Consider the following 20,559-nt stretch of genomic DNA (forward strand, 5'->3'; position numbering starts at 1 on the left):
ACTTCAAAATTTTAACAGAGATTATATCCAGATACTAAAGTTTTAGGAACTATTTTTCTTTTTTCATTTCTATATTTTCCAAATTTCTACAATGAACATGAATTACTTATGCAATTGGAAAGATATTAATAAAATCATGCTTTCATAGAAAAATTAAGAAAATGGACTTTGAGAGTATTGCTTGCTCTCCATTTGATCCAAAGGGTATATCTTTGATCTTATTGGTGTTTCATCAATACATTGTAGTTATAAAAGGTGTTCTTTGGTCAAATAAATTTAGGAAATATGTGGGAGGGACCTAGCATGCAGTAATTAGCAGACAATAATTTATTATTTTGATTATGTTAGGATCGGCACTGAAGCTAGAGACAGAAGCATTAATAAATTCTGAAACCTCCCCTTAATGAACTAAGGGAGGCAGATATATTAACATATCCTATTATGATATAATGTAATACAGTGTATGCTCTAAAGAGACAAGAACAAAATAATCCCACAGCATTTAATTTTTAAAACATTAATTTCCTCTTTCGAAGATAACCAATCTTAGCAAAAGGCAATATGTTTATTAAAATTTTGAAAACATTAAGTATAAGGTGATCTTATTCCTTCTCAATCACCTCGAAGTTCTACTACAAAACACGTATGTGGTTCCCTGTATACATGCTTATATTTCTAAACAATTTTACAGTTTTCAAAGTGCATTTTATACACCTAATCTTCCTAACAACCCAAAGAGAAACAAGGCAAACAGTCCTCATTTATAAAGAAGGAATCTAGGTCTTCTTCCCAAGACTAACTAGTGGTCCAGGATCTGACCCAGGTGATAATGCAGACATAATAAAGTTATAGTAATCCTGGTGTATATACTTTATAAGATATATTGATCAATGCTTCCGTCTTGGAATGGTCATACATCTGACTTACATGAAATATCAGGTATTTGAGGTTAGGGCAACAGAGAATTAGCCCATATGTTAGTAATATGCACAGAGAGACTAGTGACTGCTGTTGGCAGTGTCCAAGACAAAAATAAAAAGTAAGTAAGGAGGTGACTCCTTCCTCTACTATTATTTTCCAAGAACTTAATATCTTGATTTACAAAGTATTTTTTTAATCAATATCTCCCTATCATTCTAGATTTAATTATATTATTTGGTGCACATACTCAACAAAAGCATATTAAGCACTAACAACGTGGGAACTAACTACATCATACAGATACTTAATGAGATTCTTATGACAGTTTCAGGTATATATCTTTGAATACACAAATACTGATCCCATGTTTGCAAATAATGAATGGAAATTTTTATATAAGGGGTGAAACTGAAACAACTGAAAATGACTTTATATCTAGGGGAAAATATTTTTAAAGTATTTCTGACAGTAAGTGAGAATTGGAGATCCAGCTTATCCTGGTTTTGATACTGGCTACATTAATCTAGCATACATTTTTTAACCTCAACAGAGTACTGTTTTTCTCACCTGCAGAGCGTCACAAAAATTCAAAAATTAACATTTATTTCTTCTAAAAATAAAATTTAGGTCACCCACAATGACAGTTTTGATAGCTTTTTGGAGGATCTTAGTTTTGGTTTGGGTTTTTAGTAAGTATATTTTTCTTTTTTCTTTTCTTTTTATCAGTAAACAGAGGGCACCTAGCTGGCTCAGTCAGAAGAGTGTGCAACTCTTGATCTCAGGGTGATGAGTTCAGGCCCCATGTTGGGTGTAGAGATTACTTAAATAAGTAAATAAACTTTTTTTTAAAAAGTAACTATATATTTAATTAAACCAAATAAGCATTTACATGGCATTTAGCTGGTGACCCCTTAAAACCTTTGATGCTTTTCATAAATAAGGAGACTTGCACAACTATTGAAGTCACTCTTTAGAACTATGTTTAACATAGAACTGTACAGATTATACAGAAGAATACTAATGTATTTCTGTCATATTTAAAACTGTATTCCTGGCCAATTCTTGTTAGAAAAGGTGTTACGGTACTAAATCAAGTTTTAGACTGTAAACTCCTAGATTTGCCATTTCAAGTATTAGACTGTGAATTCCAAGCAGTTTTAACCTAGTTAAACATTCATCTGTAAAGAATAGTTAAAATTGATTGACTTCATCCAATTTCACAGCATTTTATACATCACGCTTGAAATGAAATAAAGACTCATTATTCTGAGATAATGAAGGGACAAAGATTTGGCCTGCTGTTTGGGAAATTACAGAGTGAACTATCTAGGCTCCACAAGATACTTTTCCAAGAAACAACTTCTTTGTTTTCGCTAAGCAATACAGTCCTGTCATAAATTACATCGTCTTTTTGTCTTTAGAAAACCCAGGTGTTATTGCAGAGGTGCAGCGTAGGGCTTAAAAAAAAAAAGGAAAAAAAAAGGGGGGCAGGTGAAAGGTTTGCTGCCTTGGGAACCAGGACGCTCCAGTTTCTGTCCCAATCCAGTCCAAGCTCTGTGACCTTGGGAAGTGTCCCCAGGTCAGTGACTAGGTTTCCCTCTCTTCTTAATTATCAGTATTCAGAGAGGGGGACGGGTGTGGGCCGGGGGGGGGGGGGGGGGTAGGAACCAGTCCCCAGGGACTGCAGACAACCAAGCTACAGCACGGTCCAGGTTCACGCAGTTCCTCAACCCTCGAAGCTCGTCGCCCCGGATCTCCCCCACAAGCTCAGCCACTGGCTCCGCTCAGAGCAGTCGGTTCCGGTTCCCCAGCGGGGTACCCGGGTTCTGCTCCGCGCTCCCCCCACCGTCTTCAGCCTCGCTGCTAGAAAGGAACCTTGCGATCATCCTTCCATCTGCCGAGAAACGCTCCATCCACCCTTAATTCTCACCCTCGTCCGTCCTCCTTCAGAGAACACCTGACACCGCTGCACTCGACAGAGCCCCACCATGGCTCTGTCTCAAGATCCCTCATCTTCCTTCAGGAGAGCTCCCCTTCACATCGCCTTCACCTCCAGGGAGTCCTCTTTCGCACACCCATTCTTCCTCAAACTCTCACGCATTTCCACCCGCCAGCCTTTTGCAGAGCTCTGAAGGACCCTCAGCTCTAGAGGGGGGAAAAGCCTCCCCCACCTCCGCCATCGATCTGGGGACCCCCTCTCACCTCCGCGGTGAGAGATGTGTTTACTGAGGAATCGCTGCTTCTTTCTCGGGTGCAGCAAGGTCGGGTATTTGAGCAACAAGAATGAGGTCACCAAGTACCCTCCCAGGGTGGAGAGAAGGTAAAAAGCCGCGGTGGACGACATCTCAGCCTCCTTGTGGGAAGTCTCCCACCCCCGGGCCCTCTGAACTCCGCTGCGGCGGTCGCAACGGCTGCGGCGGCGGAGGCAGCTGCTCGAGGTCTGCTCGCCCCCAGCCGGTGCCCGCGGTGCAGCGCACTTGCCGGCGCCAGCCGTCCACGCAGGCGCAGCCAGACCCCGGGCGTCTGAGCAACAAAGGGGCTGCGGTACGCAGGCGCGCTCTGGCTGCTGGGTAGGAGCCTGCAGAGGTCCGGTAGTGAGCATTTGTCACCCAGCTCTGCGGTAGAACCCGCAGCGCTTTAGAAAAGCTCCGAAGGAGGCGAAAGCTTGGAATCTTGCCAGTGCCTTCGCCATCCCTCAGGCAGAAAAGGCTTTTCAAAGATAGCCTGAATTCGGGAAGGCCTGACATAATTAGAAAATCCGCATCAAAAAAAGAGAGATTCCAGGGCACATCTTAACCCCTACTCTAGGAAGTGCAAAGAACTGTTACCAATGGAGGAGTTAAGGCCTGCTAAAACAAATAATGAACCCATCCGTTTGTCTAGCTAAGATAGAGTTTTCCCTATTATACACAGCATAAGACGTACTAGTTTGCTTATCAATCAAATATTTGAGGGGCAGACTCCTCCCTGGTTTCACTGCGAAAATGTAATCCACCTCCCCACCCCCCTACCCACCCCACCCCCACGCCTTGGATAGGAAGTCAAGAAATACTTGTTGACTTGCAGGTCTACTTATATTAGGAAAACGTTGATAAGTTTATAGCTTATTATTTAGAAGTCTTAGATGGGAAACTAAATCCTTGAAGGGCCAACTAGTTTTCCTTTTATCCATACTTCCAGGTTGACATAAGGAAAATGTGGGGAAAAGGTAGGTGGCTACATATCCAAGGAGCGCCGTAAAGGTCAAGTTGATCACTGTCTTATAAGTCAGTTAGGGGTGGGGGGGTCTTGCTGGTTCAGGGGGGTAGTTAAAGGGTTAATTTCAGTGCCCATCAGGTTATGGGTTGTTGTTTTTTTTCTTTTTTTAAGATTTTGTTTATTTATTTGACAGAGATCACAAGAAGGTAGAGAGGCAGGCAGAAAGAGGAAGGGAAGCAGGCTCCCTGCTGAGCAGAGAGATGTGGGGCTTGATCCCTAGACTCTGGGATCATGACCTGAGCCACAGGCAGAGGCTTTAACCCGCTGAGCCACCCAGGCGCCCCCGTCAGGTTATGTTTTGCCTGCAGGATCTTTTGCCTGAGTTAAGAGATCAGATAGAAAGACTTAATCAATTACAAAATTTGAGGTTAAAATAGAGATAGTTGAAGTCCTCATTCCATGAAGATTCTAGGAAACGGCGGCCTACACTAAATTTTAAAAAGTAGCTGAAAATGGGGCGCCTGGGTAACATTTAGTGGGCTGAGTGTTAGACTCCTGCTTTCAGCTCAGATGATCTCAGGGTTGTGGGATAGCGCCCTACACTGGGCTCGGAGCTCAGCACAAGTTAGCTTGGGGTTCTTTCCCCCTCCTTCTCCTCCTCTCTGCTCTCCCCCGTGCTTGTGTGTGCGCTCTCTCTCTAAAATAAAAATAAAGGGGCGCCTGGGTGGCGCAGTGGGTTAAGCCACTGCCTTCGGCTCGGGTCATGATCTCAGGATCCTGGAATCGAGTCCCACATCGGGCTCTCTGCTCAGCAGGGAGCCTGCTTCCCTCCCTCTCTGCCTGCCTCTCCGTCTACTTGTGATTTCTCTCTGTCAAATAAATAAATAAAATCTTTAAAAAAAATAAATAAAATCTTTTTTTTTTTAGATTTTTCTTTATTTTTTCGACAGAGATCACAAGTAGGCAGAGAGGCAGGCAGAGAGGGGGGCGGGGAAGCAGGCTCCCCGCGGTGCAGAGAGCCCTATGCAGGGCTCTATCCCAGGACCATGCCCAGAGCGGAAGGCAGAGGCTTAACCCACTGAGCCACCCAGGTGCCCCTAAAATCTTTTCTTTAAAAAAAAAAAAAAAAAAGTGGCTGAGGGGCACCTGGGTGGCTCAGTTCTTAAGTGTCTGCCTTCAGCTCTGGTCATGATCCCAGAGTCCTGGGATCCAGCCCCACATCGCCCTGCTCAGTGGGAAGACGGCTGCTGCTTCTCCCGCTCCCCCGGGGTTGTGTTCTCTCTCTCTCACTATCTCTGTCTTTGTCAAATAAATAAATAAAACCTTAAAAAAAATAAAGAAGTAGCTGAAAAAGACTTCTGCATCAGTTTGCTACCATAGGAAGTCTATTTCTTGATCTAAATCAAGAATATCTCTAGATATCAAAATATCTAGAGAAATGGTAAAGCCTTTATAGAAGAAAAAGAACTAAGTATGAAAATTCTCAAATATAACCACACTTTTAAAAAAGATTTTATTTACTTACTTGACACAGAGATCACAAGTAGGCAGAGAGGCAGGCAGAGAGAGAGGAGGAAGCAGGCTCCCTGCTGAGCAGAGAGCCGGATGTGGGACTCGATTCCAGGACCCTGAGATCATGACCTGAGCCGAAGGCAGTGGCTTAACCCACTGAGCCACCTAGGCGGCTGTATAATCACATTTTTTAAACTAAAAGATTTTAAGGAAACTCAGGAGTTGAAAAATATTGTCTTGTTAGAAATAATCTGTTTAGGGCTGACAAATTATATCTTGAAGATCAGCTTGATGGGCATGGTTCTGCTTCCCTTTACCAAAATCTCACCTGATAGCAACTTTTCTTTTAACTTTTGTTAAACTTTTGTTTAACCCAAGGAGAGAGAGAGAGAGAGCACAAGGCAGGGGGAGCGGCAGAGGGAGAAACAGCCTCCTTGCTGAGCAGGGATCCCAGAGTGGGTCTCTATCCCAGGACCCCGGGATCATGACCTGAGCTGAAGGTGGACGCTTAACCAACTGAGCTACTCACGTGCCTGGCCTGTTTCACTGTTCTCTGCAGAAGTTAAGTACTTTGCCCAAGATTACATGGCTAGTAGCTAATGTTATAACAAAGGTCACCACTCTTAATTCAGTTCAAGGGGTTGGTTGGAGAAGATAGTATTGAGCTTCTGAAAAATAAAAGATTAATGAATGATTCCTTATGTTGTCATTTAAATCCCTTTACAGTTGCATTGCCCAAATCATTAGGTAGCAGATGTAATGGCCTAGGATCAGAGATATTTACTCAAGAGTTCTGAAGGAATTAATAAATTAAATTGATATCTTATTCAAAATAAGAAAACTGGTGCTGAATGGATTGATGGCCTATCATCAGGATTCCTAACTATGACAATGGGAATCTGATACTAGGCTAGAGCATGGTTTAACTTTTTGTAGGGCAATTTAGCAATATGTGTCAAAATGCAAAATGTATATATCTCTTGCCCCATCAATCCAAAGTCTAGCAGTTTTTTCTGCAAAGAAAAGTTCATAAGTATTAATAAAAGACATATGCATATGGGATGCCTGGGTGACTCAGTTGGTCAAGATATGACTTTGGCTCGGGTCATGATCTCAGGGTCCTGGGATGGAGCCCCACGTCAGGCTCCTTGGTTCAATCGGGAATCTGCTTCTCCCCTTCTCTCTGCTTCTCCCTGCTGCTGGTGCTCTCTCTCTAATAAATAAAATCTTAAAAAAAAAAAAAAGAAGAAGAAGAAAATGATTTCTATTGCTATATTTTTGGGCAGGATTATTTTTAGCATAGGAAGATTTGGGAACAATACATTGTATTTACAATTTGATAGGATCTGAGCTCAGTTACAAATAACAGTAACTATCCTTTCTATTTTTAAGAGTTTGTAAAGGACTTCAATTAATACAACTTTAAGAGTTTGAACCAAGGTTATCTTTTGAGGTAGGTAAAGGAGTTATTGTCCTCATTTTACAAGATCAACAAACTAAAGCTTTAGATGGTATCCAATGTCTGGATTGCTTCCTTAAAACATCAACCCAGTGAGCTGCTGTGCCAACCTAGGCCAATAAACATAATTCAGAATACTGAAAATTAAACATAAACTGCTAGCTGGCCTTTGTTCACAGTTGTGCAGCATTCCAAAAACTGAGTGTAGTTCTATTTGCCACATCTTAGGACAGGCACAAAGTTGTAAGAGACAGAAAGGAGAGAGAGTGGCCAAAGGATTTCAGAGGGTGTCATATCTGAAGTATAAACAAACTAACAAAAATTAAATCAAGTTTAAAAGACCACAGAAAGGTACAAGAGGAAAGGTACAAATCAAGTAGACAAAACTGCTACCCATCATGGTGCTTACCATAGTTTCTACATATACGAGGCACTGTACCTGATAATAAAATGTAGGACTAAAACTAACCAAAATGTATTCACCATCTCCAAAACTATTAGAATTGTGGGATACCTTTAAAAATAAATTCAAGATAAAATATAATTATCGAGAATTTATAGGGGTACCTGGGTGGCTCAGTGGGTTAAAGCCTCTGTCATTGGCTCAGGTCATGATCCCAGGGTCCTGGGATGGAGCCCCACATCGGGCTCTCTGCTCGGCAGGGAGCCTGCTTCCCCCTCTCTCTCTCTGCCTGCCTCTCTACCTACTTGTGATTTCTGTCTGTCAAATAAATAAATAAAATCTTTTAAAAAAAGAATTTATTTATGTGCCCCTCTGTTAGGAGCTTTATATATACTCCTTTACTCCTCACAAACACCCTTTGCGATAAATGATAATTATCATTATCATTTTATTATTTATATAATCATTACCATTTTAGAGAAAATAATGTTCAAGAATTAAGTAAATTGTCTAGATTTCTCTTTCTAAAGATTTATTTATTTGAGAGAGAGAGTAGGAACAGATGTGGGCAGTGGGAGAGAATCCTTAAGCAGGCTCCCTGATGAGTGCAGAGCCCAACATGGGGCTCACCCATCTGACCCATGAGATCATGTGCTGAACTGAAACCAAGAGTCTGAAGCTCAACAGACTGAGCCACTCAGGTGCCATTGTCCAGGTTTCCTAGGCAGTAGAATCTTTTTTTTTTTTTTGCTCCAATCTACTATAGTACTATTTTATACAGGAGAAAATCTGTAACAAGAGATGGTATAGTATAAAGATTCAATAGAGTTTAGAGAGAATTGCGATTCATGGTCTTAAAACAAACAAGATATTTTAGGGGTATCATGCCCAATTTTTCTGACATTAAAAACTCACCCATTCACGTCTTTGTTTTTTTTTTTTAAGATTTTATTTATTTATTTGACACAGAGAGAGATCACAAGTACGCAGAGAGGCAGGCAGAGAAAGAGAGGGGGAAGCAGGCTCCCCATGAACAGAGCTTGATACAGGGCTCGATCCTAGGACCCTGAGATCATGACCCAAGCCAAGGGCAGAGGCTTAACCCATTGAGCCACTGAGGTGCCCCACACATGTCTTTTTTAAAAGATTTTATTTATTTATTTATTTGACTGAGAGAGAGAAAATGAGATAGAGAGCATGAGAAGGGGGAGGGTCAGAGGGAGAAGCAGACTCCCTACTGAGCAGGAAGCCCAATGAGGGACTTGATCCCAGGACACCAGGATCATGACCTGAGCCTAAGGCAGTTGCTTAACCAACTGAGACAACCAGGCACCCCTAAGATTTTATTTATTCATTAGAGACCAAGAAAACAAGCATGAGCAAGCATAAGGGGTAGGGGTGGGGCAGAGGGAGCCACACAAGCAGTCTTCCCGCTGAGCGAGGAGACCATTGCAGTGCTAGATCCCAGTACCCCAAGACCATGACCAGAACTGAAGGCAGATGCTTAACTGAGCCACCCAGGCACCCCAAAAACTCACCCATTCACCAAGTCTTAAGACCAGAGTCAAATATTCAGTTGGAGGAACTGACATGCAGTTTTCAATCTTACATTATTTCAGAAGACACCGGAAGAGTATAGCTTTAAAATCAGAGTCCTTGATTTAAATTCTGATTTTGCTACTCCCTCCCTACTATGTGACCTTGGACAAATTATTCAGCCACTTCTAACTTTAATTTCTTGATCTGTAAAAACAGACTTACCTTGCAACGTTTTGAGGATTAGAGACAATGTATGCAAAATGCTTAGTAAAGTACCTAAGAAATGGACATTCATAAAATAGCTATTATTATTCTGTGGCATTCAGTAAAAAGTAGCTATTGTTATTTTTGTGAATCAAACTTTCCTAGTCCCATTTTTCTAATTTTCTTTGTTTTACTCTTTCTTGGAAGTTTTTTGTTTGTTTTTCAACTAAAATACAAATTCCTCTGTTTAAGTAGTACAGGGAACTTAATTTTAAACCAACATGTGAGGCCATTTAAAAAAAATCAGAGTAACATAGTTTAACATAAAAAAGAGCTATCACATTTGTCCTTTAAATAATAAGCACTCCTTGAATAAGATATAATTTACTTCCTAAAGTTCTATACAACTTTTCGGAGACACAACAGACTTACCAATAGGCAAAAGGATGTCCTGTAAAGTCCCTTCTAACCTAGTGATTCTTTAAAAAAAGAAAATCATTTGAATCATCTGCTTTATCTGAATAAAAAAGAGAAACATCTGCTAAGCAGAGGACAATGCAAGTGCTGCTACAGAAGAAATATAATTTCTTTAATAAAATCACTTTGGAAATTTGCTGAATAAGGTTTATATCACTAATGTGCAAGGCAGTAAGCAATACAAATTGCATAGTCCACACTTCTCTAATGCAACATTCTATAAACCAATTTATGGATAAAAACATGAAGAAGTTCTGCAATTGTATTAAGCAGGCTGTAAATACAAATAGCATAAAAATTTGTATTTAAAAATACAGAAATTCAAATTAGGGTGGCTTCTGTAATCAAAAATAATTAAGGAAAATCGCTTATTAATTTAAGCAGGAATGTAAATTTTTTCCATGTAAGAACGACATAAAAAAAAAAAAAGAAAAAGACACAAATCTGCTCTTTTGACACCTTATTTGTTCTTACAAACTACTTTGTTACAGTTCCTTTAACCACAAGTTTATACAACCTGTTACTCAACTCTTATAGGCTATTAAAAAAAACAAAACAAGGGGGTCTGGGTGGCTCAGTCAGTTAAGCATCTGACTCTTGGTTTCAGCTCAGGTCATGAGCTCAGAGTCATGAGATCAAGCCACCATCAGTGGGGAGTCTGCGTCTTTCCCTCTCTGGCTCCCTATGACCCTCCCCCCACTTTCTCACTCTCCCTTAAATAAATCTTTAGAAAAGCAAACAACTATTAATATATGTCCTAGAGAGCAATCTAACTGTGTTTTCCAAATGCAGTGCACTAGTTAATGAAACCACCAAAAAACCATGCTTAGTACAAAAGTGATTGTGATTGTTAAAACTGATATATAAGGAAGGAAAAATTAAAAGGATGAAAAATAAGGATGGGATGCAAAAACACTGTAAATTAATTTCCAGAGTTGGAGGCTCATGTTGAGTGTAGAGATTACTTAAAAACAAAGTCTTAGAAAAAAAAGTTTAAAAATAAGTTTTAGTTCACTTAAAATAGATCTCTCAAATAAAAAAATAAAATAAATTAAAAATAAAAAAATTATGACATCTCATCAGTCCAGGAATAAAATAGTCAGGACAAAATAGTCTAACTTAGGTACCAGAATTGTGAGCCAAACAATAGGGCTTTTTTTTTTTTTTGCAAGTAAGTCGTCCATACCATTACCAGATAACCTACTGGGTCATCTTCTTTTTGAAGGTAATTTCAGAAGTGGCGTCTTAAGGAAAATCCCAGCTTAAACATCGTTTTAACCAAAGCAAAGTTTTGGATCAACATGGTTATGTAACATTGTTATGACAGAAACATGTTTTATTATGGACAGTGAAACAGAAACAAAAGAAAATAGAGCTACCAACCAGATATTTTTATGTCCTTTTCTAGAAGAACCAATGTTTATTAGCAAGCTGTAGGTCCACTTACAATAAATATCAATTTATGAAATAGTGGAACAACTACTGTCCCAATACTGAACACCTGTAACCAAAGCACATTTTGGATTCAAGAAAATACAGCATACATGTACCAAAAACAACCCCCCTCCCCAGCACATAGCAAAACCAAACACCAGCTTTAAGATTGAACTGGCTGTAAAACGCTCATTGTGTTACTGCTTTAAGAACTCCACGGAGCACCTTGTAACTCATTAACTGCACGTTTTCCTTAGGAGGGAAACAAGGTCCTCTCTCAGTCACATAGGCGTAAGGAAATCTCAAAACCCAGAGGCCATCTGGTGGGAGAGTGATTTCTTGTTTCTCTGGGTAGAATACTGGACACGGTGGTGGGCCTGGCTGAACCTGAAAAATAAAGGTAATGCACTTATTTTTACATTTTTCAATAAGAAACACTTGAAAGGTAAATGCCTAAACAAACAACAGGTCCAAAGACCATATAAGATTTAAGGAGATAATGGATAAGACCATTAAGACCATATAAGATTAAGGAGATAATGGATATGCTCCTAACTCTAATCATATTCAATATTACATTATTGGTCTCAAGTATTATCCTACTTTTCTACAGATTTTTAACTTCAAGTTCTGCCTTTAAACTATACAATGTGAGTTGATAGTATGAACTGATTAACACATGATTTTTTTTCAAGAACTAGAATATTAGGTTGAAAAGTTATTTAAAATTTAAAACTGTTTAATGAAATAATTACTTTGGTATTATCCTGCACTTCTAAAAGACAAAACAAGCATCAGCATTTTTTATTTGAGGATGGAAAAGGTCGTATTTCTTACCTGGGGCATTAGTATTATCTGCAAAGGAGCATCGGGAACTACAACAAAAAGCCTCATAAGTTGAGCATAATGTGGTTTTAGCCCTCTACCCTGAGATGATGACAGAATATATAAGGGCATATCACTATTCAAGGCTTTTAAAGCAGACTCCTTTGGCCCACTTCCCATTACTTTCATTACTTTGTCAGGTCCTGAGCACATAAACCTCCGACCTCTAGAGTCTTCATACTCAAAGCCCACAAATGCTCGAGCTATGTCATCTCTCCGTCTTCCTCTTCCCATTACAACTGCACTTCTCTTTCCAGGAATAGCTTTATTTGGAGCAGGCCAAGAATTTGTGTCTAAGTCTCCTTCATCCTCGGCTCTAGTCCTGATGACAATGTCCCAAGGCATAAGATAGTTTGTTCCTGGAATAAAGCCCTGTTGGTCTAAACCTGTATGAAAGTTATAAGACTTAGCAGGGCCTAGCTTAACCAATGACCAACTGGAGAATTTGGGTAGGAGACCTTTAGGACAATTTGAATGTAGCATGCCTGGAAGATACTCAACTGTGGATGCCTGTCTATCAACTAAATTTGGTCTCTTCTCAGTTTTTACTTCTCCTTGACCATGAACTTCTGGATTATCTCCTCCTGCTTGTGGATCAGCTGGATAGGTACCTAAACTATCTGTGGACTGGCCTAAACTCAAAGCTAAACTCAGGCTTGTGCTCTCTCCTTGGGTTTGAGGTTCTTTTTCTTTAAGTTTATCAGCATCTGCATCTGGAGGGGCAGGAGAAGATTCATTTTTGGCAGGAGCAGGATCTGGTGTACTTGGTTCAAATACTGGGAAATTGATATGATCCAATTTTCCACAACATTTTTCTTCCAGAAGCTATAGAGGAAGAAACAAAATAAAATAAACAATCTTGTGAACTCTTCATTTAAAATAACACACTCTGGGCACCTGGGTGGCTCAATGGGTTAAGCAGTTGCCTTTTGCTCAGATCAGGATCTGGGGGTCCTGGGATCAAGCCCCACTTCAGGCTCCCTGCCCAGTGGGAAGCTTGCTTCTCTCTCTTCTCACCCCTCACTCGTGTTCTCTCACTATCTCTCTCTCAAATAAATAAATAAAATCTTTTAAAAAATAAGTAACACATTCTTCACTCTAAAAAACAAGATTAGCAATTAATGGGTAAGCAAGTAAGTAATAAAAAGAACTTTTCCTTGTCTATAGAGCATACTCCAGTCACATTTACTTTTCTACATACTTTGCTTCTGAAAATATGTACTTTTACTTAAATGGTAGTTAACACACACACCAACGGAAGGAAAAAGAGGAAGAAAAAATTTAGAGTCTACCTGATAAAAGTCATAGTTAGCTGCCTTGATATCAAAGGGATCATCTCGAGGTGCCTGTTTCCTTCCACAGTTACAGGCACCAGTAGATCGAGCTCGGCTATTGTGATACAGCACGGGAGGATTCCTATCGGCTTCTGGTTTTTCTCCTGGAAAACACAACACTCACTGTTAACTTCACACATACAATGCAGAGTCAAATTTATTTTATATTCTATAGCATTTAACTTCAAAATTTCTCCAAACAGTGTTTTGGAAATGAGAAGGAAAAATAAAAAACACCCAATAAAAACACAAAATCTTGACTAAATATACACAGCAGAAAAAGCAAATGAAGAAACAAAAAAGGATATTTTCAATCTGAAGTCTTAGGTATTCTAAGACAATTTTAGCATCATCATGGTGAGAATACATTTCATTGTATTCCTTTTAGCTCAACAAAAACTCCAAGATAAAAATGTTAATACAAAACTTTTGAAAATTTGTATTAATAGTTATCATTTACTAATTCCCTATGGTTCATCCTTTAAATACAGAAAATAATTAGTAGCCATAGATGTCATTTTCTTTTTACAGCAGGAGAGAAAACTTAAATTTGATGCAACTGAATTTCTATAGGGCCTTTTTAAAAAAACATCAAAACTAGCGAATAGCCTCTCTTAAAACACAAATATAGGGGTGACTGGCTGGCTCAGCCAATAAAGTATGCAACTCTCTCTTGATTTCAGGGTCATGAGTTTGAGCCCCACAATGGGGAAAGAGATTACTTAAAAATAGTAATTTTAAAAAAACGCAAGAATAAAAACACAGCTCAGTTCTGACTTCAAAATGCTGAGAGAATTTTAGCTACCTGATTTAGGTAATGAGTGAAATTTGTGTACACAGTGTTGATCAGTTAAACTCCTCTCCTCACAGAGCTGATGGCCATTGCTCCAAAACTTGTAGCAGTCTTCGTGTAACTGCATGGCATATTTGTGAAAGGCAGGACCCCTGGCATGTTGACTATACACTCGAAGAGCCTGAGCAAGCTGATTTTTATGGACAGTCATTGTGTAATTATGAGGCAAATTTGACTGATAAGCACTATGGGCCATGGGTAAAGCTTTTTGGCACCGGTTTTCTGAGAATTTGGTGTCAATATCCAAAAACCCTTCCAAGACTTTAATACTGCTTAAAATCTTAGATGTTAGCTCCCCAGTGGGAGACCCCGGGTCCTCCTCTTTCCCATCAATAGCTACTTCATACAGTTTTGAAGCTGCTGAGATCCACTTCTGGTAAGTGGGAAGTTCAAAATGGGAAGGCTGTGGGTTCCTGCCCACACTGTCATCAAAACCTTTCTTGCTTAGGACTAGCTCCACATGCTGCCATAGAAATTCCCGAAGGGTAAAATCCACTAACTGCCCAGAAGAACTGGAACTGCTGCTGTCAATGTGGAAAGATAGCTGCTGTCGGCTATGCTGCCTCATCACCTGGTATCGCCTGGGCCCAGAAAGGGGTGCAGGCACCAGCAAAGATTCTGGGTCCTTCACAGTACAATGACTCCTGAGTTGGTCCAGCAACATGCCTACTGGGTCCTCCTCTTGGCTACCCGGAACTATGTACACAAAAGCTTGGTTGGCAGGCACAGTAAATAGGCAATTGATACTCTGATTAGTCAAGACACGACTCTTCCTAAAGATTCTATAGATCTGGTCCTCCAGGGCATGTTGCAGTCTCCTTTTGGGAGAATGCTTCTTGGGCTTGTCTGGATGAGCTGGGTCTTGGCTCCGAGGGGGTTCCACCTTGAGGGCTCCATTGAGTTGAAAGAGGAAAAGGAGTCTAGGTGGGCAAGGTCGGCAGTTTAGCTTCCAGTCTTTGCCAACTGGACAATCCTTAATGGCTGTTTTGAGAAGGGGCAGTACTTTCTGTCTCAGTCCATCCAGGGCTCTGAATACTCGATCGTAAGTGATGTCAAAGGAACAAGTAGGATGGACCAGAAGCAGGATGTGACAGACGGAGAAAAGGTAAAGGAGACTGAGACACTGCAGCTTCTCTTGATGCTTCCAGAATTCGTGCGCTTCTGCATGAGGTAAAGAGAGGCCACCTCCAGCTTCCCCGCTCTGAAGGGCACGACAAGCCCGCAGAAGCTGCGAATTGTCACAGATGGAAGTGAGAAGAAGATAAAGAACTTTGCTTTCCTGATTGTAATAGGCCTGCAGAAGGCTGTAGTCCTGGGAGCCGGGCTCAGTTCGGTTACCTTCAGCGGCAGCTACACCTCCCCGAACCGAATCTCCGGTCCCAGCCCCAGCGTCTCCGGCTCCACCAGCCTCCCCGACGGCTCCAGCCTCGGTCCTGATTCCAGGCCCCGTGTCCCCAGGATCTTGGTGGCGAAAGAGGGGAAAGACCTGTCGGTCGCAAACCGTATTCACAAGTGAGAACTTTTCGGAATTCAGTCGCAGAGCCGTCTTGCCGAAGATTCCCACCACGCAGATCTCATCCTCTCGCCAAGGAGGCTCCGGTCCGCCAGCCACGCTCCCTCCCCCCTCTGTAGAGGATCCCTCCGGACTTTCAGAGCCGGTCCAGGATGAAGCGCCCATTAGAAGCTCTCGCAAGCTGACAGGACCCGCCATGGTGCTGAGACGTCTCTACACTCTTTCCGGTCCGCCCTGAAAACCCAACCGGCTGACGTCCACTCTCGAAATCCCTCCTCTGCTTCTTCACTTCCTGCTTTCCTCTCGCTCTAGGTTCCGCCTCCCGCTCCTCCTAGTTCCTCGCGGTTTCCCCACTGCTATACCCCAGCTTGTTTAAGGTTTGCATTAACACGAGGCTGTAGGAATTGAGAGATCAAAAAGACGATTGGAAACAGAGAGTTTTGCAGTTCAAGGAATATAAAAACACTGCAAAAGAAGCTGGTCAAGTGACTCTTGCAAAAATAGAAAAGTGGTTCGGTTTAAACTCTAGAACCTTGCTACAGAAGGTGTAGGCTGCAGGTCCCAGTGGGAGCTAGTTAAAAATGTAGATAGAATCTCAGGCCCCAACCCAGACCTACTGAATCATTACATGCATTTCAATTAAATCCTAATGATTTGTACACAGGTTACAGTTTGAGAAACACAGCTCTAGAGATACCTGGCAAAGCAAGGTAGGTGAACTTCTTCTGTCTTATTTCTAAAGAAATGTAATTCAGTCACATCAGTGGAAAAGAAGTCCAGTGATTTTGAAAGGTTTATGGAGTACAAGCTTTAAAAAAATAATTTCTCCTTCTTGGAAGAATATATATCAAAATGTTAAAATGTATAGTAAAGTGTTTAAAACATATTAGAATTTGTTCACTTTCATTTCTTTACTCCCTGTTTTTCTTTTCAAATAGACTTTTTTTAAAAAAGGGTTTTAGGTTCATAGCAAAACTGAGCAGAAAGTTCCACTGTAACCTCTGCTCCAACACAAACGCATTCCCTGCCCCCCCCCATCAACATCTGGCTCCAAAACCGTACCTATATTACAATCTATGAACCTACATTGGTTGACACATCATTATTAACCCCAAATTGATAGCTAACATTAGGGTTTATTCTTGGTGTTGTACATTCTATGGGCTTGGACAAATGTATAAAGACATGTATTCACCATTACAGTGTCCTATATATAGTTTCACTGCCCCCCATATCCTCTGTGTGTCTCTTATTCATTCTTCCTTTCTCCAACCCCTAGCAACCACCGATCTTTTTATTGTTTCCATAAGTTTTGGCTTTTCCACAGTGTCCTGTAGTTGTACTCATGCAATGCATAGCTTTTTAGATTGGCTTCTTCACTTAGTAATATGTACTTAAGTTTCCTCTGTGTCTTTTCATGCTTTGATAGCTCATTTCTTTTTAGTGTTGAATAATATTCTGTTATCTAGATGTACCACCATTCATTTATCCTTTTGCCTACTAGAATACATCTTAGCTGCTTCCAAGTTTTGTAAATTGTTAGTAAAGCTGCTACGAACTTCTGTGTGCAGGTTTTTGGGTAGACATCCTCTTTATTGTTTTTATTTATTGATTTTTATTGAAGTAGAGTTGGCATACAATATTACATTGTATGGTTTCAGGTGTATACCATAGTGATTCAAAAATACATAAAAAATTATGTATTATGAAATGGTCACCATGATAACTGTAGATACCATCTGTCACTGTACTTATTATAATATTATTGACTATATTTCCTGTGCTGTACTTTACATCCTCTTTTATCTTTATCTATTTATTGTGGAAATAATTTTGCAGTATATACACATATCAAATCATTATGTTGTATGCCTTAAACTAATACAATGTTATATGCAATTATATCTAAATAAAACTATGGTGGGGAAAAGAATTATTTCATTTAATTTTCAAAGGAAGGATAGATAGAACCCTAAGTCCATGGTGGTGGTGTTTTTAATAAATTAAGCTATACTTGGCTTCTCAACTAATCCTTATTTACTAAAAAGAACTCAAAAAGGAGTGGGAGTGGGATTTTTTGTTTTTGTTGTTGAGATTTTATTTGACAGAGAGAGACATAGCAAGAGAGGGAAAGCAAGCAGAGGGAGTGGGAGAGGGAGAAGCAGGCTTCCTGCCAAGCAGGGAGCTAGATGCGAGGCTCAACCCCAGGACCCTGGGATCATGACCTGAGCCAAAGACAGACGCCCAACGACTGAGCCACCCAGGTGCCCCAGGAGTGGGTTTTAAAAAAAACGTATTTTTAAAAAATTTGTCGGGACACCTGGGTGGCTCAGTTAGTTAAGCATCTGCCTTCACCTTAGGTCATGATCCTGGGGTCTTGGGATTGAGCCCCATGTCAGGCTCCCTGCTCCGCGGGAGGCCTGCTTCTCCCTCTCCCTCTGCCTGCTGCTCCCCCTGTTTGTGCTCTCTCTCTGTCCAATAAATAAATAAAATAAAATAAAAAAGGAATTGCTTTCATATACATATTTTAAAAATTGCCTACTTACCATTTACTTGTTTCTTTCTCTACATGTTCAGATCCTATCTCTTTTTTTAAAAAAGGTTTTATTGACTTATTTGAAAGAGAGGGAAAGAGAGCATGGGGGAAGGGGTAGAGCGAGAGGAAGAAGAGGGTTCCCAGCTGAGCAGGAAGCCAGAGGAAGGCCTCAATCCCAGGACCCTGAGATCATGACATGAGTGAAACACAGATATATAACCAATTGAGCCACCCAGATGCTCCCAGATCCTATCTCTTTTTGAAAATCCAACTAAAATGAGAAATTCTACTTTTATCAATATAAATCATATTGTGATCCTCACCATGTGTAGTATTTGCAGTTTAGTATGTGACTTTGCTGATATAAAATCATCTTAACAATTCTTGGACTTATAAATCCAGGCAAAATAAGTGTATATTAACCATAAGCATTGTACAGATTTCCCAAGTAAAAAAATGTTGAAAACTCAAATAGAAAAGACTCCCTTGAATAAAACAGGAACAACAAGAACTCATATTTTGGGGCGCCTGGGTGGCTCAGTGGGTTAAATCCTCTGCCTTCAGCTTGGGTCATGATCCCAGAGTCCTGGGATTGAGCCCCACATCCGGCTCTCTGCTCCGCGGGGAGCCTGCTTCCTCCTCTCTCTCTGCCTGTCTCTCTGCCTACTTGTGATCTCTGTCAAATAAATACAATCTTAAAAAAAAAAAAAAACAAAACAAAACTCATATTTTGCTGAGGGGACCATGGATTGGTACAACCACTTGCAAGACCAGTTTGACAGTATCTAGAAAGGAGGCATGCTTTACAACCTAGCAGTTCCACTCCTAGATATCACAGTAGAGTAATTCTTATACATATGTACCTATTCAAGAATGTTCATAATGGTTCATAATAGCCAAAAATTATAAACAATCCCAATTTCAATTAACAACAGAATGAGTGATAACGGGGCAGCTGGGTGGCTAGGTGGGTTAAAGCCTCTGCCTTCGGCTTGGGTCATGATCCCAGAGTCCTGGGATCGAGCCCCACATCGGGCTCTCTGTTCGGCAGGGAGCCTGCTTTCCCCTCTCTCTCTGCCTGCCTCTCTGCCTACTTGTGATCTCTGTCTGTCAAATAAATAAATAAATAAATAAATCTTAAAACAAAACAAAACAGTTAAAAAAAAATGAGTGAGAACTATATTCACACAATAAAAACAAGTGATCTATATCACTACATAACATGGTTGAATCTAAAAAGAAATGTTGATTGAAAGAAGGTAGGGGACAGCTGGGTGGCTCAGTGGGTTAAGCCTCTGCCTTCAGCTCAGGTCATGATCTTAGGGTCCTGGGATCAAGCCAGGCATTGGGCTCTGCTCAGCAGGGAGCCTGCTTCCCCCTCTCTCTCAGCCTGCTGCTCTGCCTACTTGTGATCTCTCTCTCTCTGTCAAGTAAATAAATAAAATCTTAAAAAAAAAAAAAAAGAACGAAGGCAGAAACAAAATACATAATTTACGATTCTATTTGTGTAGTTCAAAAGCAAGCAAAATAAATCTTAGCATTTAGGGATGTCTACTTGTACTTAGAGGATAAAAACAAGGAAATATTTATTATAACAAGCAAATCAGTAGTTACTTCTTGAGTAAAGGGATTGTGTTAGGGGAGGGAGACAGGCAGGACTTCTAAAGACATTTATAATGTCTCTTTCTTTGTGGTTACGTGAGCATTTGCTTTATGATTTATTAATTTGTGTATTATGTACTTTTCTATGTTATTGTTCTACAAAAAAAAATTTAAAGAAAAAAAACAAAGGTTTTTTAATTGCTTTTTATTTTTAAAACATCACCATGTGAACCATGGGGTTTATATTGTATGGTTGTTACTCAGTCTGAAAATAAACATTGGAAGTTTATAAATAGCAACAGTGTAAAGAAGCCATAGCATTCACAAGATTCTCAAATGGTATAATATAAAACCTGTCATAAAAATTAGTAAAAAAACAAGGTAGAAAACATTTTTAATACTGGTACAATGGCAATAGCAGCTTTATAAATGTTTATATATAGGATTTCTATAGCATTTTTAAATGAACCTTTATTCCACAAGAATGATCAAATCATCAAATCATTTAAATTAAATTGAGACAGTACCTGGTGGTTTATTAACATAAGCATTGTAAGTGCTCCATAAAACATCGTTACAAATACTCAAATGTTTTGTTCTCAGAGATCATTCCTTTTATTCTTATATAAGTGTAGCTTGCAGGCTTTGTTTTGTTTTGTTTTAAATTAGAAGCAGGTATGTTTCTTAAC

General features: G+C 40.1%; 2 protein-coding genes and 1 long non-coding RNA gene across 6 annotated transcripts in view; 1 reads left to right on the plus strand and 2 right to left on the minus strand.

Annotated features, from left to right (window-relative positions):
* Window positions 1-3,523, minus strand: part of GDPD1 (glycerophosphodiester phosphodiesterase domain containing 1) — a gene marked incomplete at its 5' end in the record, with an annotated part of 54,580 nt that extends 51,057 nt beyond the window's left edge. The window contains one exon of one of the 2 annotated variants that reach the window (XM_082705940.1): window positions 3,124-3,520. In XM_082705940.1, coding sequence (XP_082562066.1) covers window positions 3,124-3,265 — 142 coding nt within the window. Of the gene's footprint in view, window positions 1-3,123 lie in introns of both variants that reach the window. The other variant, XM_082705941.1, reaches the window with a different exon arrangement.
* Window positions 1-20,559, plus strand: part of LOC309851133 — a 124,224-nt gene that overhangs the window by 97,976 nt on the left and 5,689 nt on the right. The window lies entirely within an intron of this gene.
* Window positions 11,103-16,032, minus strand: SMG8 (SMG8 nonsense mediated mRNA decay factor). Its single transcript, XM_082705896.1, has 4 exons — window positions 14,172-16,032; window positions 13,325-13,470; window positions 11,985-12,857; window positions 11,103-11,534 (listed from the first exon to the last, which is right to left on the minus strand). Exons 1-4 carry the CDS (start codon window positions 15,928-15,930, stop codon window positions 11,337-11,339), a joined length of 2,976 nt encoding a protein of 991 aa, XP_082562022.1. The 5' UTR covers window positions 15,931-16,032; the 3' UTR covers window positions 11,103-11,336.

The sequence above is a fragment of the Mustela nivalis genome, assembly GCF_964662115.1.
Source record: "Mustela nivalis genome assembly, chromosome: 17".
NCBI lineage: Eukaryota > Metazoa > Chordata > Mammalia > Carnivora > Mustelidae > Mustela > Mustela nivalis.

Bases quoted from the DNA above. Each gene is read 5' to 3' on its own strand.
- SMG8 (XM_082705896.1), bottom strand. From the start codon at position 15,930: ATGGCGGGTCCTGTCAGCTTGCGAGAGCTTCTAATGGGCGCTTCATCC. The intron at 13,471-14,171 runs GTAGCTAAAATT...TGTGTTTTCCAG, and splicing joins TCACTCATTACCTAAATCAG to GAGAAAAACCAGAAGCCGAT. The intron at 11,535-11,984 runs GTAAGAAATACG...TTTATTTTTCAG, and splicing joins AGATAATACTAATGCCCCAG to GTTCAGCCAGGCCCACCACC.